A 25,591-nucleotide genomic window follows, 5' to 3' on the forward strand; every position below is an offset into this window, starting at 1 on the left:
AGATATTTATTTGTTGTCACACACACACACACACACACACACACACACACACACACACACACACACACATAGAATGTACATGTATAGGGAGTGAGTGCTTGCTCCAGTTCCATCCTCACTGACCACACACGCCATTTTCAACATACCCAAAACAGCCATGAGAGCACTGCATGCTTGTGTATGTTAGTTACACACACCCTATTTAGCCATCAAACTCACACACACACAAAGAGAGAGAGAGAGAGAGAGAGAGAGAGAGGGAGGAAGCATCCTAAGGCGATTTATCATGGTCAAATCAAGCAAAGGATCTGAAATGACTAGAGAAAATGTTACAAACACAGGTTGTGAAATTCATAGTTATTTTATCTAAGGGCATAGAATTTCTTTCCCCCCCTCCACCCCTTTGACCTGAGCCAAATGGCATATCCCAGCAGTCCTACAGCTGTAACTGTAGCCAAAATTAATTCTACAGTATTGACCCAGTTGATTAGGAATAAAGCGGCAGTTCTTATGCAACCAAGAAATGCCTGCTTTTTTAAATGAACCTTTCTGCTGCTTTTTATATCTGTAAATCTTAGACATATTACATCTCAGATCCCAGTGAAGTCGATTTGAGTTCCTGGTTGTAACATTAGAAGATGTGGAAAAGTTCAAGGGGGTGAATACGTATGCAAGGAATTGTAGTGTGTGTGTGTGTGTGTGTGTGTGTGTGTGTGTGTGAATATTGCTTTTTTTGCTGATTCACAGGGTCAAACCTTTTGCCCTTTACCCCCTAAGCTGACCTTATTGACTTGATGTCTGGAACATGAGCCTTAAATACGCAGCACTGCATATGGTTGATTTCCCAGGGTCTCATTCAGCCTGGACCACTTAGCTGCTCTTCAGGCTGTCACATCCAATCTATACATGCACATCTGCCAGAATCCAAGACCCTGCCACCATTAATGTGCTGATAAAGAGAATTTTAAATCAGGCTGCATAACAAAAAAAGAAAAAAAAAAACACGACTAAAGCTAAACACAACATTTTCACATTCCTCTATTATAAGATTAAGTTACATTCTTCCACACACTGTGCATGTCATAATAAAGAATCATTTTTGCTTTAATGAGGAGGTATTAAATGATGTAAAGTATTTGATAGACAACACAGGAAATTGAAGAAATTTAAGTAAAGAATGTTGATACTTCAGTTCAGATAAGAGCATTCCAACTGCCTTAGCAATGATAGATTTGAAAGTAGCTTGTGACAGAAAACATCAACTTGGACAACAATAGACTGGACAATCTGGAGTTTTCTACTGAAGCCTAAATCTGAGTGTGATTTTAACTGCCGCCCCTTCATGCTGGTAAGTTTCATAACCCTGGTACGTTTGTGTTCATCACATATCATCACAAACCAGCATGGAAAACAAAACATGACTCAGCCTATAAATGTTTGTATTATTATTTTGCTGCTGTTATGCGCAGTAAGGCATCTCACCTCTTCTGTGTCCCACAGCGTCCCCCTGCTACTCATGGTACACGTTTTTGTGGAAACTAATGATGATGTCGTCAGCTAAAACACGTGCGTGGGTACGAGCTGTGTTTGCATTCACATGAATCACAGTTCCAGAGCAAATGAACTCACACCAGCTCCTACAGGAAGACTTGGGTTTGGGACCACAGTGCGCTTCCCTCTCCACATGACAGCTTTTACATGACACACCCTTTTTTCATGCACACCCTGCTCTGTTTCAGAGTAAAATGCTAGTGAGACAGCTAAAAGTACTTTTGTTTTCAGAAGTTACACATTATGTTACTGGACTTAATTGTACATCATGCCATTCTCACAACTAGTTTAGTCACCATCACACCTGAGTTCATGAACGTTTTCTCTAGACACCCACTGGGTCGTCATGTCTGTGTGCCAAAGGCTGAACCTTTCAGAATGTGAAACTGATCGACAAGCCACGGAATGAGTCTCTTACACATTTGTGCCAGAAAGTAAAACAGAATAAAGGTGTAGAGAGTTCACAGGTAGTACCAGGATGACCGTTGTACTATTAAAGGCTGCGTGAGTCATTTTTCAAAATCAGTGGCACTATGAGTCAATAAGCAAGAAGTTGTATAAGTTGTTCACTTATAGATTGCAGGGTGTCGTATACATTTACATTTATCTCATTTATACAGCTGAGGATTGAGGGCCCAGGAATAGCAGCTTGATGGCCCCAGGATTTAAATTCATTACAATCCGATCAGTGGTCCAACACCTTAACCTGAGCTTAGCCAACCAACCAACCAGCATTATTATTTATTTTTTTGAGTGATGAAATAAAACCCAGAGGAAACCAAGTGGACAGGGTGAATGCTTTCAAATCTCTGCACTGACTCAGAATCAGGATGGAGCTTTGAGGTAGAGATCATGCTCGCTACACCCTTGTGCTGCTTGAGGTACATTTCTAGGTACATTCCCTTCCAAATATTAAAAAAATAAAATAAACCCAATCACTACATATTTCCATCCATGAGTGTCACATGAGAGAAACAAGATGGCGATCAAACCGAGACTGGAACACACACGGCTGAACGTTGCTCTAAATGTACAAAGGTCTAACATTTCCATTTGGCATTCTCACACAGGTTTTTCTTATCCACAAATCCAAGCCTCCTAAGCCCACTTCTCTCTGTCTGAGAGAGGTTACAGGGGACAGTAGATGGGGCTGTGCCAACAAAGCCTGGGCAACGCAGGAAAATATGGCAAGAATTCACCCTGGCATAAACACAGCTGCCTATATCAGTATCAAGAGCCTTCTAGTGCAGATACTTTGGGGAAGAAAAAAAAAACCCCACACAGCCTGCTGTAGATCATCAAAATGAGTCGATATATGCATAACCTACTCTACAGGCTGTATGTGCTCTCATCACCTCATTTGGCATCAGGCTTTATTAGCACGACTGCTTTACAATAATGCCACATGCGATGCCATTATTCCACAAAACCGGCAGCAATGACGCAGCCTGGCCTCAACAATGGCGCCAGTGTGCTCCTCGATCAAAAAGCTCCATATTTTCCTATTTTCTTCAAAATCATTTTGTCCTGAAATCTTTTACAGTCAAGTTCAATTAATTCCGCTCTCATGAGCCAAGTGTCCACAAAAAATTTAACGAGTTATAAAACGCTTATACAATTTTGAGAACAAAAATAAAACGTGACTTCACTAATGTAAGTCTGAAAAATTATAACATTAATATCTAACTCCACTTTAAATCTACTCGCTTCTTTACTGCATCCACTCACAGAGTACGAGGAGTCGCTGAATCTGGAAAGAATCGAATTTCTTTATAAACCCCTTTTAATAAACCTCAGTGTGTACCAATGTATTCTACAATTACAATAAATGTAATATTGAATATCAGAAGATTAAACATGCATAAAACACTGCATCTATGTAACACGTAATTAGACGCAAAAAGACTTTTGTTTCTTTTAATAGAAAGGAGGAGGGGCTATATCTAAAAATTCCCACAAAATAGTATGTCATTATTGCTGTATGTCATTACTGTCACACAAATTATTAATTAATTACAAATTGCAAAAATTCGAGAAAGTTTCTCCACTTAGAGCAGTAGATATCTATCCTCCTGTGCAAACTAAAGGAGAGTCTCTCGTAGGCTGCCACGTGGTATACATCTGACAACCCCTTATACACTGATGGCCTCCAGTAGACTTCTATCCTCTCACAGTGATACATCTGACTGACATGACGCTGCTCTTTATCCACTGTCCTGATATAAATTAAAGGTTGTGTATCCACACAGGAAAGACCGAGGTCGAGGGTCAGAGGGACCCCTTTACCCTCGAAGCATGACTGAGGAACATCAAGAAGCAGCTGGTTCTTAGATCTAAGAGATCTCTGGGCACCTTGGCAATCCATAATCTTAGAAATATAATCTGGTGCTTGTCCATGTAGAGTTTTAGAAACAATCAACAGCACCTTATACTTTCTTCTACACTGAATCAGTAACCAGAGCAGAGATAATATAATCCTTCTTTCTTGTATTAGTCAGTAACCTTGCTGCAGTATTCTACACCCTTTACAGACATGACAACAGAGATTGAATTGGTGACATGCCGTGATGTAATAAAAACAGGAATTACTTTCTTTGGGACAGAAAATGATGTCAGACTTCACTGTTAAAAAAAATGTTACAAGTGAATTTATTTTTATATGGAAATCTTATGCTATAGGCTTAGTATTAGCAAAACTGCAGTGTTGTATGGCCTCTTAACTGTTCTCCTTTTAAAGCAAATGTGGATATCACTAAACTAAACAATACAGCAAAGTAGAGAATAAATCTGTACAGTGTTGAGAACAGTTGCATCAGTTACTCAGAAGAGCTTCAGAGAATTAAAGAGCAATGAAACAATGGCACAGATTCATGAGAAAATGAATGTGTCTGGTGCCGTACTGACTGCCTGTTGTGCCTTTCTGGCAAACAAGTGAGTGATACACACACACACACACACACACACACACACACACACACACACACACACAGACACACACACTCGCACACATAAGTGCCAGTATATTAAAGAAATAGAGAAAGGAGGACCAGGACAGAAGGCCAGTTAATGTTCACACAAACACACACACACACACACACACACACACACACACACAAAAACTACAAGGAGTAAAGTCTCCACATCTACAAACAAGTGCTTACACACGTACAAACTCAAACACACACTCACTCTTTCTCTCTCTGAAATGAAAGGGTCTGCACTTTTAAAATTAGACACTCTGCTTTCCACATCGTCTGTAGCTGTGCCTCAAGTCATACTCTAGGAGCAAAAATAGATCCTTTAATGTGCTTTCAAGATGCTTTAAAGTGTAGGACAAATAAGAAATTCTCAAAAAGTAAGTATAAAAGTAAGTATAAAGGGGCAAAAGATACTTTAGCTATCAAATCTCCTCACCATTAGGTACAAGCCCCTCCTATTCTGCTACAAACCCCACTGCATCTGCAACAAGCCACTCCCCATCTGAAACAAGCCCCTCCCATTCTGCTACAAACCCCGCCGCATCTGCAACGAGCCACTCCCCATCTGCAACAAGCCACTTCCCATCTGCTTCAAGCTCCTCCTCATCTGCTACAAGCCACTTCCCATCTGCTACAAGCTCCTCCCCATCCGCAACAAGCCACTTCCCATCTGCTTCAAGCTCCTCCTCATCTGCTACAAGCCACTTCCCATCTGCTACAAGCTCCTCCCCATCTGCAACAAGCCACTCCCCATATATACTTGAAACCTCTAACCCATCTGTGAGGGGCTTGTGAAACCACAAGCCCCTCACAATCTCCTCCAAGCTTCACAAGTATAATGTTGTATTTCTTTGTGTAAACACATTGCAGTTATGCATGTAGTCTAAAAGCATCTTATGTACGACATAAACGATTAGCTGATAACATATGCATTTTATCTCAACATGCAAACTTATCATCAGGCATGAGGCCCAGTGAGAGGCTTGTCTCTGATTGTGGAGTGAAAACCCTATACCCCTCATGCCACCAGTAGGCTGGTGGTCTGGACCTGCTCCAAAACCAAGGGAAAGGTTACCGAGTTTCTTGTCACTAAGCAACGTCAGACCCTCAGCTGCATATTTGGTTATATTTACTTGTCACTGTGATGGACTTTGTCTGCTCAAAAAAACTTTTCAATTTTCATCCACGACTGGCCACAGAGAGAAGACAAAAGCTAGTGGACTCGGTACTAAGAAATGAAGACAAAACCAAATAGCGAAGTAAACAAATATTCTGATGTAGACTGGGGAAAGAATGAAAAACCGGTTTATTCCAGACTCACCTGATGGATGTCTAAGAGCAGCTGATCAATTCAGACAATAAACATATAAAAAACACCACTATATAAACTCAAACCTACAGCTGTTATATAAATAAAACAATAAAGTTATTAATATATCCAAAGCACTCTCACCTTTCCAACACTGGAATAAGAAAGTAAAAAGGAATTCTGCTTTCTACAAACGGTTTTGTGGGGTCCATGTTTGATCAGCCGGAAATATGTAGATGACCCGAGTTAAAAAGGAATGTAGAAAAGTCATCGCTGCTAAAAGTATAGCTACTTTTGGTAATCATCGGTAGTTACAGATTCACCAGTCAGAAATAACATTAAAAAATAGGAATATATATATTTTTTAATATTGATCAAACATCCATTATATCACACAACAGTATGAGAACAGAGTTTCCAAACATGGACACTGAACAAAACACTTTACTCTGGATAAAAGAAGTCAAACACGCACACACAGACACACACAGATACACACACAAACGCACACACTGAAGATTACTTACGCTTTCAGCAGGTAGTAGTTAAAGGATATTCATAGATGGAAATCCTTAAATTCACTGTGGCACACGAGCCGTGCCTAAAAGTGTCACACCCTGCCTCATTCTGCAGCCAGTGCGCTCTGGACATTCTCTTATTTCACCACATGCACACACACACACACTTAAAAATAATCTCATCCTAAAGCTCTGCATCTTCATCATAAAATGTGATGGGGTGTGTATAAAAATAATCAGTAACTAGATAACTAGAGTGATGTTCCAGTTTTTCTAAATTAATTTATGGTACGTTTAAGGTAGTACCTGTTATCGTGTACACTATAATAGCATCAATATCAGAGTATTTCCATTACCAGCATTTATTTCCTTAAGTTCTCTCCCATTAAAAATAAACAGTGCCGTTTCTGAAGTTACACAGAAACCGTACGGCTTCTCGTGCTTGTGTCGGAAAACTTAAAAAGTTTTTTTTAAACTGTTGCTAGTCTTTGACACTTCCAAAAATGTTCAGTAAACATCTCACAAAGTACTTCGCCATATCAGCCGTAACACATACATACCCAAGGCCCTCGGAAGGAGCTGTTACTATAGAAAACAGAATTGATCTAAGCCTGCGACTGGATTTACAGAGAAAATGAATCAGCAGCTTCTGAGAATGTAGAATTTAACGGTTCTGCGGGATCAAGTGTAACCAGGTTTTTCCCTGATGTCACAAATTATGTCCCAGAGACGCACTGTATAACTTCAGGAAAACTCTGAGTGAAGTACACTTTGTGTGTGTTTGTACACACAGCATCTGAGTAAAATGACATACTTGGCAAATGAGCATGGTGCAAGCAGCAACCACCACTAATGTCCGAGCGACAGAAAATATGCTACTCTATGTTTATGTGCAGTGTGTGTTTTGTTAACAACTGTGAGTGTGTGACCATTTAAGGCTGATTCCTTACGCCAGGACTGAAGCACTTCTGCTGTCCTCTCAGCCCAGTGCTTTACTTATAATTAGCTGCTCAAGCCCTAACATGGCTCTCGTTAGTAGTAGTAGTATGGAGACCTGGGTTCTCAGTCACTTGGCAGGTCTCTCGGCAACAAGCATGAGGACTGAAGTGGCTTTAAGGCTGCTATTCACACTTAAAACTGTATTCGGTAACAAATGATCCAACTGTCTTAAAAAATACAGTCCCTCTTTTCAGTACTCCTTGCAAAAGCCACGACCACAAAATACTGAGAGATTGCAAGAGGCGGAGCAAAATGACGGACAGGACGGACTGGATGTAATAGCAGAATTCTTGAGAAGTCATGAGAATGAGAGAAAAGCTAGAGCCAGTTACATGAATAAGAAAATTTTTTGATAAAATTTTGAAACAAATATTGTATATATTACAAAAAAAACAAAAGGTTTGGAGCAACAGTCAGACAACATCTTTACTCTTACTAATGATTGGGATTTCATTTTGTGTTGACGTGATACAGTATGCAAAGATTTTACATGATAAACATATGGAACTTTAGTTAGTTACTTAGTAAGTAACCTTTATTTAAAGTTGTATTGTACAAGCAAAAGACACAACAACAATTAACACATTTTAAAAACAAACCTCCCCCCTTCCCAGAGAAGGGACAAGTAGACAAAAACTGAACAAATAAAATACAAATAAAAATGTATAGCAATGTACAATGAACATGCTTTGAACATGGCTCTACTGAACACTTTACAAATGCCTTAAATTCAACCAGTGTTAGGAGCACAATAAGTTGTTCCATGTTGATGACATTAAAGCTAGAATCTTTTATTCAGCTTGGACCTACAAAGGGAAAAATCTGAATAACAAACATCCTTTGAGTGAAAATTGCAATGTTTTTTCTCTTACAGAAATAACGCATAATATGTATGAAACAAGCCACGACTTAACAAGTGACACCTGACTGCGACTCTCAGTGAGGGATGAGGTCACTTTTCAAGGACCTTTTGAAGTGACTGAAACTTCCATACTCAATCTGGACACTTAATTAACGCCCTACTTGTGCCCTTGCACTTATAGGACTCTTACGCTTCTTGTCAGCCTACTTTACTACCAGTCAATTAAAAATCTGGTTAAATTGTCCTTTGCTTGATTTATCACTTTACTTGTATTTCCTCATTTCTAAGTTGCTCTGGATGTCAGGATCCAGGCTGGACTTTGGCCAGGTGCGTTTGTTTATGTTCTGTGTTTAAGTGTCTGCCCCGCCCTTGTCTCTTCCTCCCCGCCTCTGCACACCTGTTCCTCATGTGTTAATTGACTTGTGTATTTAACCGTGCCGCTTTGCCTATGGCGGCACGGAATCCTTGTCGTCTGTTGCCTTGTGTTACGTCTTGTTTTGTCTGTGTCCCTGTTTTGTGTTTTTTAGTTAATAAATCCAGTTTATTTTACTCTATCCTGCATTTGGGTCTGTTTTATCCCCGCACAACTGACACTGGATGGTCAATTAGTTGAATAAATGTTACAGATTTATAAATAAAGAAGTACCCAGGTGAGCACCGTCAAAGGTCAGCAATCGATTAAGCATTAAAACACACTGTGGTGTGCTGTTAAAGAAAAAAACTGCACAGTGTGACACCAACTGTTACAACTTTTAACAGATTCATTTACGTACGCTGCGTTGGATTTGCTTCGGAATTGGGAAGATTCAGCTTGGAATCCTATCCTTGGGACCTTCAGACATTCGGGATACAACGTTGGAAAAGAATCATGGCGTCTACATGCTCATCTTTTGTTGGCAACGAGCCGGCAAGCTAACTGTGAGGAGTGATGGATATCCTCCTCCTCAATTAGCGTTCTGTATAGTCAGTGTTAAAGATTTAACAAGTGAATTTGTTTGTATGTTGATCTATAGCTGGTGCTACTATGCTGAGTTGATGTCACTTGCTGAACTCAGATGAGTCTGAAGTTGTCAAGAACATCTCGAGTAGGAAGCTGAGGGAGCTTTAAGCTTCGTTAATTTGCTGGTCCATGTTTGGGACAGCTTTATGTTACGACAATTTATTGCTTATTCATTGTTTAGAGCAGCAGTTGATGTTGTAGAACATCTGCAAGACAAGTGTGTTCCTGTTATCAGTTTTCAGCTGTTGACTCATCACCAATGGGAAGTGTAACGGGTGTCTTGGCTCCGGATTTCTTGGCTACTGATTTACGACTGACCCCTGAGATTCCTTCTACAAATATGACTCATTTCATTTTCTTTTTAAGGCTTTGATTATTTAGAACGTCTACCATTCCAGTACGAGTGAATGTGCTGTTACTATAGAAACAAAATAACAACATATTAGAGCAAGCGAATTCCTATAGTGATTAGTGATTAGGATGGCAATCAACACAACTGTCACTACTGTTGTTAGAATAAATAAATCAACCAGGTGAGAATTCCCATGCTATGTGATAAAATGATCACAAAGCAGGGAAATCAAAATATAGAATGTGCTAAAAAATCCTCTGTAACTGTAAGGTAACTGAACCTGCTGGTGAAGTTTATGGACACGACCACAATATAAACCTCCTTCTGTTCCATCACTCCTTCGTTCCATCCTGAGCTTTCCCTTTAACCTCAGATCAGATGCTCTCTCTCTCTCTCTCTGACAGCCTGTCTTTTATTTACAGCACACACACACACACACACAGACTAAACAAACAGTCTTTTTCACACTCCTATAGGCCATAAACAGGCAGAGCTACAAACTGAAATTGTAAGACTCTGTGTGTGTGTGTGTGTGTGTGTGCCTATTCTTACTTTCTTACTACGTCTCTCTCTTTCTTTCTTCTTTGATTACAGAGTCGATCACAAACCTCCAGTCTCTTAATTTCCTCCTTTTTTGAAGCACTACACAAACTCATACAAAGCCTGCAGATAACTAAAGTTAAAGTATGCAAGAATCTGAGCTTTGTGTCTCTTTCAAACATCATTTGTGTATCACAAGGTGGTCAAAGCGAAGGACTATTTAAGCTTTTGTCCTCGTCTGTGTTACACTGTCATTTTCACACATCTGGGCTGAATCCATTTAAGCTCTTTACAGCATTTGAAAACGTACGACACAAAAATGTATGACACAAACTAAATAAAATGATAAAAGCTGTTTCACACTGCGCTTCTGCTTCAAGGCCAAGAGCACTACCAGCCTAAACACACTACAACTCCTTTGGCTAAACTTATTTTTTCCTGCCTGCTTATGAAGGAATTTCTGCTGCTATTTCTTTTGTCTTTAAAGCTAAATAACTGTAAAATCCTTTCCTGGGTCATAGTAAATTTTATTGTGATCATCGCTGCGTGAGAGAGAGCACACTCCAAAAGCCACTCTTCAATCACTCTCCAGTCCCAGCACAAAGAAGATGATCAAGGCTGTTGAAGATGGCAGAAGATCTCCTAACAGATCTCCTTCTGTAGACGCCGCATCCTCCATACAGCATTAAGCTACTGTATAAAGAGCTTCTGTGTCACACTACACTGGGAATTCACATCTGCACTGTTCTGTGCAAAGCTGTAGAATGAATAGTGTGAGTAGTGTGAAGATTCACTTAATCGGAAGAAAATATGCAAGCGTGCAATGTTGGAATCTTCGTGCACTTATGAGGGGTGGAGCTACCAAGCAGTAATGCTGGATGATGGCCGACGACACTTTGGTGGACAATACGTCTTACAGATGTCTTTTAAATTTGCCCACACTGTGAGATTTATTAAAAAAATAAATCACTGTATTCTATGGGGGCACGGTGGCATAGTGGTTAGCACGATCGATGGGTTGGCACTCCGTCCAGGGTGTATCCTGCCTTGATGCCCGATGACGCCTGAGATAGGCACAGGCTCCCCGTGACCCGAGGTAGTTCGGATAAGAGGTAGAAAATGAGTGAGTGAGTGAGTGTATTCTATAGCTACAGCTAGCGGCGTCACATTACCTGTGTTTTTATGTCATGAACGACTGACTGGGAAACGATTCATATATTCGGTTAGTATAAAATCGTCCGTGTTCCATTTGAGACAATACGACCATCCTACAGAATACCTAGTGTAAGTGTATAGTGTATAATAATTTGGGACACAGTTAACAATTTCAGCTAAGCTGCTGTTTTACTTGAAAATATATAACTGGCTCAATTATCGCGCCGTTTTTTTACCTCAATTTATTTACTTTCTTGTTAATAGAGCATCACATTGAAGAGACCGTTGTTGGATTTTGTGAATGTTTTGCCTGCCTATGAGTGGTCGCTGTGATAAGTGTGGTGTGATGTGTTCTTTGCTTGATCAACAGTCAAAAGAAAGAAAGCAGCCGTCTGTCAGCGATACAATAAGAACTACAGCCTAATCACCAACTGTGTTTATAAGGACAGAATAATCACGTGTGTTAGGTTTTATTGTACACAGACATGCTGTCTAATGCAGTATAAGAACTACGAGGATCACGAGTTCAGACAGATGCCGGCTGAAGGGTAACTGTGGAGCAGTCGGGGCAGACAGATCTCAGCTCACCATGCAGTGAAAAACCCTGATTTACGCTGCCACCATACTCACTGCAGTCACGCTGTGAAACACAGATTGTATGTATTTAGCAGTGATGGAAGTCAGCTGTCTATAAAGTCTTTTCACAAGCACTTTTATAATGTCAGGAGGAATTAGGGAACTAAATAAGGGGCTTATTTAGCTGCTATAGATAAGATTTCACGATGGTTAATGAGCAACGATGGTTCATTTCTTACATGGATGTCTGTATAAATATTTGTGTACAGATCTCATATACACTGCAAATGTTTTATGTCCTGTTTGCTAAACTACACATATCAGTTTCAACTTTTCATTACTCCATTGCCCTCAATTCACCTTAGCTTATGATGATGATAGGATGTGTAAACAGACCTACCTCTCACACACATACACACTCTTCCTGACACACTCACCTGTTGCCCTCACTCCTCTTCTCCAAACTGCCCCCTCTGCTCTTTAACGATGGCGTCTCCCTGCTACTGTCTAGCTCCTGAGAGGCGCTCGAGTTGGGTGTTAGCACTGCGGCCACAAGGTTGTTCCCCCCGCTCTTTCCATGGCTCCTGAGCTCTGCCTCAGAGCTCTTCTTGACGGCTTGGAGCTGTGCCAGTGGCACAATGTCGCAGCCCTGCGGCCGGTGCCACACCGTCTGTTGGCTGGTGGAGTTGTAGTAGTAGAAACGGTTGTTGTTGTTGTCAAACAGCTCCCACCACTGGTTACCGTCCGACTGCCGAACGCTCACGCCGGCCGGCGCCTCCCAGCCGCACTCGCCCGTCACCAGGTTGACGAACATGCGCTCGCGTGAGCGTGGCTCCAAAATCTCCACCCAGTCAGACCTGCGTGTGCAAAAACATCAGAAACTTGTCAGGAAGAATGGCACAATGACACAGTGTCTAATTAGAACTAATCTAGTCTCATTACACAAAACCATGTGTGCACAAAACCATCCCATCTTCAGTCTCTTGTGCATTATTTTTAGAGCTTTTCTATTTGTTAACATCTAGCACGTTTATAATGTGATGTTACTTGTTTTGTTGAAATGATAGACCCTATCATGTATCAAGTCAAGTTTATTCATCGTTTGCACAGCATGTATGTACACTGGAAATGTGGCGAGGGTAGAGTAAACTACTCATGTGACAGAACACGATACACACACACACAGGGAAGAGCACAGACTAGTAAGTACAATAGCAGTACAATTACAAAGCCTAATATACACAAATATGCTCCAGTTCAGACGCTCATTGTCGGATCTTGGTGTATTTGGTCATCATGGACACTGTGACTGGTCTACAGCTACACACAGCCCCAAATACAGTAAGGTGTGATGCACTCAGTGCTCTGACACATTTCTATCATAGCCATAATGAACATTAAGTTTTCACCAATTTGTGCTACAGTAGCTCTTCTGTGGGTTTAGACCAGACTGCTTAGCCTTCACTCCTCAAGTGCATCTTTAGTTAATTTCTAGTTTTGTTGTCCTTCCTTACACCACATTCTGTAGGTACTAACCACAAGACCCAATCACAATTTGATGCTCGTCAGATTTAGATTTAGATCCTTCTGACTTATTCACTGCAGTGGTTTTGATGTTATGACTGATTGTTTGTGCTACAACATAAATATAGCACATATTAGACTGCAATACAATGCATAATACCCATAATGCACTGTTTAAGGGGAACAGTGACTACACTACCACGTTGGATGGCATATTTCATTACAGTATACCATGAGATTTGAAATAGTTCACATTTTGTTTTCATTTCAGCAATCGTAATATTTCATATCGAGAAGTAACGATTACGTAGACACATAATGTAACTACCGTTAGTAGTATTTCATTGTGGTCAAATTTAAAGGCAGAACTGTGGGAACCTCAGAAAAACAAAACAAAACAAAACAAACAAACAAAAAAAAAAAAACAGCCTTTACATACGTTTAAGCACTAGCGTTTATGCTGCTATTATTTAGGATTAACCCAGTAAGATGACTGCTCAAGGCTTGATACAGGGGAGGTTACTGGAACAAAAACCATTTAAATTTAAGTTACATTTAAAACCATTTAAGTGTTTGTCAGATTGAGCTCAGACGATTTCTCACACACAAACACTACAATTAACACTTGTTTTATCTGCTGATAAACTGTAACCTGTTTGATAACGGGACAGTCTTCAGTAATGACGTTAAAACAAGAAGATAATGCTTTCCCACAGTGTAATGCAGATGGTGCTGTGGATCTGCTCCCTCTCTCGCTGTGTGTGTGTGTGTGGCTGGGAGAGGTCCTGCAGTTAAAGCGGGCAGGCTGGGCGTGGTGCCCGGGGAAGTGCTCACTCAGCACATTGACATGCTGGCATAAAGCCCCAGAGTTCTGTGCCTGTAATATTATCTCACTGAGAGGCACAAGAGAGACACACTGAGAGGACCTGGAGCTTAACATTAACACACCTGTGTACCTCTTATACAGATGGTCAACAGCATGAAGAGCGACAGGCTCTCTCTCTCTCTCTCTCTCTCTCTCTCTCTCACACACACACACACACAACTCACACCCCTTCCAACTTTGGAGTCAAAAACTGGCATCGGCAGATCAAGAGACAAAGATAGACACAGACAAAAATAAATAAATAAATAAATATATATATAGATAGTTAGATAGGTCAAACTGGTTCGTATGAGGTATGTTAAATGAATAAATGTTCAGCCCCAATTTGAAACAAAACCCAGCACCTGTTCAGGTCTTTCTTGGAGTAATAATGAGAAACACACACACATATACACACACACACACACACACACACAGAGAATTAAACAGCTGCTGTGGTCATTCAGGGATTCTGATCCCCATCTTTCTGCTTGTGTTCACTCTCCGTCAGTTCCTCTATCAAACATCAGCTTTGCACGTGTTTAATGCGGTCAATAGAAAACCGTCAACTTGCTCTGGGGTATCTCAGCACACGACAGTACGGGAACAAAAGCAGTGTGTGTATATAAATCTCTGACAACAAACAGCAGAGTCACTGAACATTTGCTCTTTCGTCTACAACAGGCGTGTAATGATTAGATTCACAGACTTTTTGCCACAAGCATATCTGTGTGCTGCCTCTAAAGGGCAATATTCAATTCAAGTTTATTTCTATAGCGCTTTTTACAATTGACATAGTCTCAAAGCGGCTTTACAGGACATAAACATAAAAAAATATATATATATATATAATATAAATATGGAGAATAATATAAAGATTAATAGAAAACAAAATTAATCAAGATTAATATTAGATATATTTAAATGTGTATGCATACAGTATGTTTTTTTTTTCTGAGTTTCTATCAAGGCACTGCCTCATGAGACAGACATCATGGCAGCTGCTTTCTCTTTTGGAGCGGGCTACGGTGTCAGAAATGCTGAGACCACACAGCACAGCTGCCCTGCTGTTCTGTCAGAGTCGAAGCCTGTCTGCCTCCTGAAAGTGAGGAAGTGCTTTTGGTTTAACGGAAAGGAAAAGAGCTTCATAGCTTCGGATTTAAATCCTCTTGTGAGTAATAAATTAGACTGAAGGACGACCAGAATCACAGCACAATCTGAAATTAAATGACACTAAGAGGCTATCACACTTGACTTATGCTAATTTTTAGAGCAACGTCATTGCAGACAGAATAATCAGCATCTGATACTAAAGGTTGTAGGATATCATTAATCCGGGTTTCAGCAACATTTATCCCTATCAAACTGAGACACGTTTCTCTCCTTGTGGAGAAACAAGATCGCTGTAGTTCACACGCATTTCTGATACTGGAACAGAAACTATCCGTTCCTTAATCCCCACATCCCTCTCTTCATATATTCAATATACTGCACAAACGATTCTGCACATCACAGACACACTGTCTGCTCTTATGCTCTGCCTTTTCTTTTTCACTCTACATTTCAAAGATGTAATTCTGCTATAAAACCAGAGAGTATATTTTAACTGGTGTAAAAACCATGACCCTGGCAACCCTTGCATTAAAAAGTCTGTCTGAGCAGGAGGCTGCGTGACTTTTGCTGCAGTGGGTTTCCAATAGCAATAAAAACTCTGTGGAAGTGAAGCTGTCATATAGAAGAGCGAGCACTTCCATTTTGACAGAATTTAACATGTAATGAGTGAGAATGTGGACTTCATGAAGGTGAACGTTTGCTGAAAGCTTGATGTGAATGCCGGGGCTCTGCCTCACCTGTCGGTATCAACTAGATAGAGCTCTGCAAAGCTCTTGACCACTGTGAGTGATGGTACAGTATCTTTACAAAGCTCATTCCCTCTTCGACATGAAAGCTGGTCATTTCCTTTTCAAAGCTCACCAGCAGTAAGGAGCTACAGAGCGACCTAACCTAGGAGAAACGGTCATTTCTGCCGATGTGATTCATCACCAAGCGTCACGTCTTTACAACAGAGACGTCAAAACTTTTGCAGCACGTATGTCAGCCGTGCTTTCTGTGTTCATTTATACTTACATTCTGATGACTTACTACAAAAGGATTTGTTTATATGACGTTTCTTGCCCAAGTCACATACCATTTTCTTTTTAATAACACGGTCATATGATTACAATGTTCAAAACCTTGAATGTAATAATGTATGTTTTTTTGGATAAAGTTTCCTGATAATAATAATCACGATATTTCCCCAAAAGTTTCCGTATTCACCTTCACTGTCTCTCTTTAGAAAATAATTCAGTTTCTATTTGTATTTATTCATATCGTGCCTTTAACGAACTGAAAATATGGATTCCTCTTGGACTAATAGGTGTAAAGCCTGTGCATGTTAGCTGGCTGAATGAGGTAAGATTATCATCAGACAGGAAATAATATGCTGTGTTATCAAGCATGCAAAGTCAGTTGTGTTACCGCCTTCTACCTGCAGGCAGAGGGTACAACAGTAAAACCCTCAACCTGCAGTGTGTTGGTGCAAGTCAGTGAGGAAATGCAGGCTAGCTCGGTGCAGGAAAGCAGGAGCCGTTTCTTTCTCTCTGCTGATGAACGGACGTTAAGAGTAAGTTATTTCAGCACTCGGCTCGTCCCTCCCCCTGTACTGAGAGTTACAGCCATATGGTGAGAGATAATCCGCTGGTCCACTTGGTCTGAGCTCGTCTCTGACCTCCAGCTGGTCATTCTTCCTACACACACACACACACACACACACACACGCACACACACACATACGCACGCACACACTACCCTAATACAGAACTAGCTGAACAGGCGAACTGAATTATACACAGAAATTAAGCAGGAATAGAGCAGAGAGAGAGAGATACAGAGAGCGAGAGAGAGATAGAAAGAGAGGTAAAGACAGAGAGAGAGAGAGAGAGAGAGAGATTGAGAGAGAGAGAGCATGAAGTAAACCATAGTTAAGGAACTCTTTTTTTAGTTTAGTCCCATTACAACAAATTCTTTCGCTTTATATTTGCCTCTTCTCTTAAATCATTTTCTTTCTGTAATATTCTGTAAAATTATAATAAAAATATAAAAAATATTTTTATAATTTTTTAAATTCTGTATCCTGTCTTTTATGAGTCTCGTCAGGTTTTGCCCAAATAGTACAGAAATTTGGAAAGAACCAATCTAGAGTTATATTTGTATTATGAATCCATGTACTTAAGGCTAATCTGTTCCATGCACTGAGCTCTATTTGCTTCCCCTTACACACACAAACACACACACACACAAACACACAGACTCTTATGGAAATGGCGCCCCTTGAGGCAGTGAAAATTTGTACAAAATTTTCTTTCTTTTTAAAGCATATTGCATAGATGTTACAAAGAAAGAGTCAATGTTGTTTTGTCTGCTTGACATTTAGCGCTCTGTGTGTGTGCCCACTGTCTTATCCTCAGCAAGCTGTTAGTAGCAAAAGAAAACTTCCCACGCTCTCTCTCTCTCTCTCTCTCTCTCTCTCTCACACAATTTCATTCAAAACGGGGCACACACACACACACACACACACACACAGACACACATACACACACACACACTTTGCTTTTGCTAAGACACAATAGCAGTGGGTTGCATTTCAGACAGCAGTGTTATCAACTGCTCCAGTCCCCCACCGACCTCATAACTCTCCCCAGGCCTCACACACAAAGAGCTCATCACGATGACCTCATCACTGGGCAATGCGCTGCACAACATTCTTCTGGCCTTTTATCCCGAGAAAGAGCAAACCTACTGCACTCTGGGACGCTTCGTTTAATAAAGTCACCTATTAAACAGCTTTGCATGTGCACGCTCGCTAATATAAAAACAGCACTGAATATGAGGAATAAGCCTTAACAGCTGTACCAGCTGCTTTTATCCATCTGTTTTCATCTGATGGCGAAACAAAACCATGTCAGGTGCAAAATACAGACAGGTGAAACTTACGCATGACTCAGATAAAGCGTAAAGCTTTGCTGCTCTTCTCACTCCATTTAATCTGGCTGAGAAATGCATTTCGCAATATTGCACATCAACAGACACCCAATCAGAAACAATCGGCAGCCAAAGAAACTCTGCATGTTGTGTAAACAGTAGCTAAAGCAAAAATATATAATGTCAAATGGTGACAAAAAAGAGAGAAAATGTTTAGAAAGCAGTGAAAACAGAACCACAGACCTAGCTCTTTTTTTCAAGATGTTTCCTGTTATGTAAACTGTTGTTTTGTGTTGTGTGTATTTATTCAATTGTGGTTTTGACAACTCAAATATGCAAATAAGAACGTTAAGGAAGCTTTTAGGAATGTGCGGTGTGAATCGTCAGATTATAAATACACAGGATTAACTGTTAATCCTGGGGAAAGTTTGAGCAGTGTGAAATGAGATAACCCAGGATTCCGTTTTCCCAGAGTTCATAAGGACTATTTTTTATATTTAATATGCAGTAAATAACACATAAATTGATGAATATGTCTGATATTTCTTAAACACCAGTTTGACATGGTCTGTTTATGAAGTCTCTGTGTGGATGACAATGGGATAGCGCAGGTGGACATTCTGACAGCCCGTGTCTGATTAGATCAGAATCGAATAGACTTGTGTCTGTTCTGCTAACTGACAATGTGATCAATGTGAAAGTGACACAGAGAGAAAGCACACTTAACTAGCACACTTTAGACACAATAATGTCTGTGGATCACCAATGCAGTGGCTAATCCTGCTCTTAAACCAACATGATTTGAGCTGAAATACTAGTTTTAAATTAATACTAGAATTAATTTCATTCTTTATTTATTTCAGTGAGATATATTTAAGCTTTCTTAAAGCAGAGATGTTGAAATCCATTAAAAGCTTCCATCTTTCCATGCAACTTCTGTAGTACTGTTATCCTACACAGAGCCACTGGGAGCCCAAAGTATGGGGTCACACACAGACACAGACACACACTATACAATTTATGATACCAATCAGCCTACAACAAGTTAGTCTTTTGATTAAACCTGGATAAGATAAAAACTATTCACACACACACACACACACACACACACACACACACACATCAAACCCACAACCTTAGAGATACAGAGCAAACATGCTAACATGCTAAGCACTAAGCCACCATACTTCCCCAACACAAAAAACAATTTTTGCTAAATGGCAGTTTTCTTTAAATGCCTCACTATTCGTTGCCCAAAATTCAATGCTGTGAGAATAAAGCTAGCTTGCGACACAGATTAAAAGCATTTAATTGAACTTGACAGGAGGCGATTAGCGGTGACTGTGATTTGTGAGATGTCACGTCTACGCCAGGCGAAGAGGCTCCATGTCACCCGACTGCCGACTGAAGAGAACCTGGACTGCGATCCTGGATGAACTCGGGTTCTTTCCTGTACAGTCAGTCCCACTGCTGAAGAGACGAGTAGGCTAGAGTCAGAAATAAGTGTGTAGGAAGTGGTGGCTGAACAGAGGATGACATTAGAGTAGGTAGGAAGCCAGAGATAAGGACGGTGGGTTGAGTTTCAGGTGTGGTCTTCATTCTGAACATGTTTTCTGACATGACTGCGTGTTGTGTAAATACACATCTGTAAATTTATTTAATGCTGATCTTTCCTGAACCTTGCTTGCAAGCCTTAAATCCAGTGCAGTGTGTTCAGTGAGGGTCAGAGCTCGTGCTAGGTGACGAGTGAACTGAGAGCTGCTTCTATACCCCATTACTTATTATATTAGACCTCAGAGACTATACTTTGCATATGTTTGTAGTTAGAAGCAACTGACCTCAACTGAGTTATAACACAGCATAAAATCTTTCCCAGGCTCTCTCTGTCTCTCTATGCCCCGATCTCTTTCTCTCTCTCTCTATGCCCCCATCTCTCTATGCCTCTCCCTCTCTCTCCTGCTCTGCCTCTCTCTCTCTCTCTCTCTCTCTGCTTCTCTCTTCCATCAGACTTTGCTGCCAAACACTGGCAGTAATGACTGGATATTTTAGACATGTGCTACAATTTTGAATATGTTTCAGTGACACTTAGAAATGTGCATTCTGCAAGCAGAGGCCTGAGCATGTGATAGAGAGAACTTGAAGACATGTCCATACATGCCCCCCTCCCAAACACACACACACACACAAGTTGGGTGAGAGAAGCAGTTTTGAAAATCGGTTCTTTGAGACAAAATAACTCAAGATCAAGCGTTCTTAGAAAGTTTGTGTTTCAATTCTGCTGAACTGCACAATCTCCTGAAGCCAATCTTAATATTCGTAACATTCTTAAGTGCTGATGTGGAAATGTTTACTGAGGTTCAGTAAACAAATTCAGCAGGGTTGCTTTGGTTACAGACTCACTAGATTCTGTCGAATCCCAGTGCATTTGCGCTCATCTTACATCGTCACAAACATTAAAGGAGAGCACAGTGTGACTCACTGCATTTTATTTTATTTTTGTGTTTATTATTATTTTGCTGCTGTTGTGTGCAGTTATGTTATGTTATCTCACCCTGCCACTACTGGTACAGGTGAGTTGTGGAAATTGATGAGGTCATCAACAGCTAAAGACCATGCGCAGAATTATTTACTTCCTGGATGAGTGCAGACCGAGTGTGACTTGCGTTCTTTACAGCGCCAGTGCAACCGAGCTCACGTCAGTCGGCGAAACTTAGCAAAATATTTGCCAAGATTTACCAAGATCCCAAATACGCTGTGCATGCCCAAGCACTGCTGTGCTTGTGTAATCAAATACATTGTGTGTGTTTATACAGTATAACGTTTTATGCAGTTAAATACAACTACATACATTCTGTCAAATGCAAATGCAGAGGGACTGAACAACAATGAATTGAGATTTCTGTGTGTGTGACATATTCCCATTACCTGCAAACAGGTTCCCGAACAGGAAGAGAAGAGACGAGAAGAGAAGAGAAGAGTAGGGACGAGAAGAGACGTCTTCATAACATGTCATAAAATGTTTTTATTCCGAATTTCGTTTTTGACCTGATGTGAATGCGTAGTAATAAAGGTGTGGGTAAGACAAAGAAGCGTGCAGGGGCTGATGGGTAACGTCGTTTAAGCACATCCGACATAACCGTGATAGTGAGCTGTTACAGTCCAGGTGTGTTACACATTTCAGCACATTTTGAAGGCAGGACAGAACTTAGTATTCAGATTCTACATGAATCGAATTGAGACAGTACGTGAAATGTCCCTGAACTGTGCCCTGGTTACTGAACTACTAATTGAGATTGAGTTCACTGATACCTCACTGTGGTACTTCTGTTACATAACCTCAAGTTCACTCAGAGAATGGTGAAGAAAATAATCAGAGAACAAAAAAAAATCGCTAATCTTAAAGAACCTTAAGCAGGCGGTCATGCTAAGTGGAACTGCACTTGACCTTTACGTAAACACGTGCTTCCAGGCGAGAAAAGACATTTGGTTGGAGTTAAAGAAAGGTATATTACACGGTGGGACTGCTGGCGATTAGACACATGTCCTGAGCAGCATGTGGGATGTGTCGTAATAAATAGCTTTAGCTTGCAGATTGGGATTCTTGTGTGCATGAAAAGCCTTTCGAAATGAATGAATGAATCATCAGTCATCCAATCAGTAATTTCAGTCACATGTGGGATGGAACTCACACACACACACTCACACACACACAGCTGGTGGGCTCGCTCTCATTTAGGGATCTCAGGGAGGCAGACAGAGAGATTAATCATTAAACTGTAAATGATGTGAGGCTCTTATGTGTTTTGCCCACCCACTTGCTAGAAGCCATGGCACACCATCACATGAATTTAGCATCTGCTTTGTTTTATGTTGTGGCCCGATGTTAAATGGTACATATGTTCAGCTGTGTGTGTGTAATCTGTGTGAAAGCCTGTTCTTTGATCAAAGCTTATGATTCATCTTCTGCACGATGATGAGGAGAAGTGAAGCAATAACAAGTGGGATATGAATTAGGTTAGCATACAACGACGACAAAACGATGACATGTGACTTAGACACTAGAGCTCAACATGTATTGGGCGCAAGTGGTCAGTCACGTGACGCAGGGGCCTCGTGATCAGGTGATGTGCAGGCTGACTGGGGCTGAGGTCCATCATCCTACCATGACATTGCCACACAAAGTACCATTAGTGAGTCAGATTAATTTTGTCAGCTTTTATATGTAAATTGTTGTCATTTAGCGGCTCCCTCTTTGGGGTCTCTACAGTGGATCCACATATTTTGATTTTGGCACAGGTTTTACACCAGATGCCCTTCGGGTGGTGACCGTCCCGTTGTATCCAGGCTTGGGACCGGCACTGGGAGTTAAACCCTCAGTGGCTGGTTGTTTTTGTGCCTAGGAATCAAACCCGGGCCCCAGTAGGGAGCATGAGATCCTGCCACTTAACCACCAGGGACATTTTACATTACATATACAGTATATAAAAGAAAGCATGTATGGCTTTAGGTCAAGATCGAGAGTGGTGCTCTCTCTATGTGAGAACGTTTACATTTTCTTCTCTACATCTACTTGGGGCTTTCTACAAAGCATTCCGTCCCGTGGCCAGTCCAGTGTTTGGAAAATGAATTATCTAGACTAAAACACAAAATCGTTAGCTAATTATATGCATTATAAGAGACAAGTGTGTGTTGATAAAGCACGTATGAGTTGCAAGCTTGGCACGCTGACCCGCTGAGAGAAATCTATCGCATGTGAAAGATCATTGTGTTCATATGTTTTACTGCACTGTGAAGAAATCTGGGAGTGATGTGTGAGCACGATTGAGAGAGATTTGATTTGCAATGTAAAGTGTCACTGATGATGTGATGATTTCACCAAAAAACTAAAACTAAAAAAGTTTTATTTGCAAGTTGCATCACAAATTAAAAAAAAAGATTCTGCTTCACAGTGAAGCATTTTAAGCTGCAACAATCACAAAAATAGTCTCTGCGAGATTTTCCTTGGTTAAGCTTGGATATGCTGTTTGTGTTTAGATGCTTAGCTACAGGTTAATATTTGGACATTAAAAGGTAAGACAAAAGTCAGACAAACACAAACTGTAATAAACGTTTTAAAGCGGTGTTTGTCTCGTGTAGTTCACAAAGTGTATCGGTTTGTGTGTGATCAGGGGGAAAACTCTTAATGGGAAACAAAATAAAGACAGAGGGCAGATGCAAACCATATTTCTGCAGAATGCTTTCATGAATTCTTCAGTCAAAATATTTGTAAATGAAGTAAATTGCAGTAAATTGCTAGTTTTGTCACCTTCTCACGGCTGTAGTATCACCTGCCCCAAGGCTTACAGTGAGTCAGTTTAGAGTAAACAGGTTTGCTGTTCTTTTCTTGGTATGTTTGAGAAAAGCGTCTTCATCATCAGGTCCATGGTGTAAACACAAGTGCTAAATAGGCTGAAAGGCTTTAGGCTGAAAAACGCTGCGCCGTTCACATGCAAAGAGAAGAGCTGAGTCACAGAGAAACCTGCAATCACACACCTGACTCATACACGGCATCTGTGTCTGCATCCTGTGTCTCTCAGCTCTTATACAGCGCGCACACACACACACACACACACACAAACACACAAATACACACACACACAGTAATACAAAGGTAACACTAATGGGAAAATGAGTGAGTAGTCTTTAAAACACTCTCTCAAACACACCCCCCTAATGTAAAGCAGTTATGGCAACACACAACACCTGTTTAAGTCTCCTAAGAACACACATACACTCACACATACACACACACACTCTCTCTCTCTCTTCTCTGTCTTTTACACCTGACCACCTGTTGACACTGTGGAATGAGAAACACAACACCTCTCAGACTAAGCACACACACACACACACACACACACACACACACGCACACACACCACACACAGGAAGAGGAAAAGCCTGTTTTTACTTCCATGTTGTTCTCAACCCCCCATACACACCCACACACTATACAATTATACCTCAGATTTCTGTCATGAGTAAATCTGAGCTTCTGTGATTAAACCATCACCACAAAACCATCCTAACCTTAACCTCAGTAACCGAGAGGAAACCTTTAGGCACTTTTAGATGTCTACAACTTCCTTCAGTTTAGGTAAAACTTCAGAGATGCATCGGGGTAAATGGTCAATAAATGGTTGTTTATGGTTTAAACTAAGAACGGTTATTAACAAGACATTAATAAGTTTATATTAAGAAGTGTTTCCACTCTTCCCTTTTCACTGCTCTCAGGGTGGCACAAGTGGGAGATGACACACACTACACCAAACAACACACTGAGAATACACTGCTGTACAAAAACGAAGACTCTGCTCAACACTGCTAACTCTGACACCTACAGCATTCAGAAGAATCTAAGCAAAACAGCTGAACATGTGCACGGCATTATCAAATGAAATTATGTGTGTGTGTGTGTGTGTGCGTGTGTTTGTGTGTATTGTTGTTGTTCTGGGAAATGTTTATACTGAGTGCCACATTCTCTCTGCACATCAACTCACTGTATGTTCAGTTAGCCGAGCGTGCAGCAAAGTGTACAGCACATGCATTCACCTGATCTCTATCAGCTCTAAAGTAAACAAGCACGTTTCCAACCTCATTATACGTCTCTGGTGCAACACACACACACACACACACCACACCACACACAGACACACAAACCATACGCTTTATTAGTGCATGCCAGTTGATCTAGAATTGTTTCCCTGATACTGAAGAGGAGCTACAGGTATGCACTAATAAAGCGTATGAATGTGTGTGTATGTATGTGTTTGCCTGTGTTTGTAGCTGTGTGCGAATGTGTTTGTGTATGTAAATGTGTGTGTGGTCCTAGTGCAGTAATTTACATTCTTTCTTCTTTTTTCTGTGTGTGTGTGTGTGTGTGTGTGTGTGAGAGCGAGAGAGTGTGTGTGCATTAGTGTGTGTGTATGTGTGTGTGTGAACACCTTGATGACACAAATTGTTGTACAACTGGTTCACTTTGCACTCAGAGATCCTCAAATTTTACATTCCTCAAATTTTACTTAAAACACACACACACACCCACACACACACACACACACACACACACAGCTTTTACACAGAATGCCCTAGGGATACTGTGTAAACTTTCTCAACAGTTTCTAAGTAATCAACAGGGGATTAAGTATGAAGACAGATGTCTTCCAAGAACGTTTTACACGTCAAATATTGAACAAATGGCTTCTAATGAAGTTATTAATGACAATAATGACACTATTCCTGGGAAATGAGCGACATGACACCTGTCAACTGTGTACAAAAGCCGGTACATTAAATGAAA

At 40.6% G+C, this 25,591-nt stretch overlaps 1 protein-coding gene across 4 annotated transcripts in view; it reads right to left on the reverse strand.

Annotated features, from left to right (window-relative positions):
• Positions 1–25,591, reverse strand: part of arhgap46b (Rho GTPase activating protein 46b) — a 74,063-nt gene that overhangs the window by 26,852 nt on the left and 21,620 nt on the right. For 2 of the 4 annotated variants that reach the window (XM_060894906.1, XM_060894905.1), the window contains exon 2: positions 12,278–12,697. In XM_060894906.1, coding sequence (XP_060750889.1) covers positions 12,278–12,697 — 420 coding nt within the window. Of the gene's footprint in view, positions 1–6,365; positions 6,510–6,916; positions 7,058–12,277; positions 12,698–25,591 lie in introns of those variants that run through there. The other 2 variants (XM_060894909.1, XM_060894908.1) reach the window with 2 other exon arrangements.

The sequence above is a fragment of the Tachysurus vachellii genome, chromosome 19 (genome assembly GCF_030014155.1).
Source record: "Tachysurus vachellii isolate PV-2020 chromosome 19, HZAU_Pvac_v1, whole genome shotgun sequence".
Taxonomy (NCBI): Eukaryota; Metazoa; Chordata; class Actinopteri; order Siluriformes; family Bagridae; genus Tachysurus; species Tachysurus vachellii.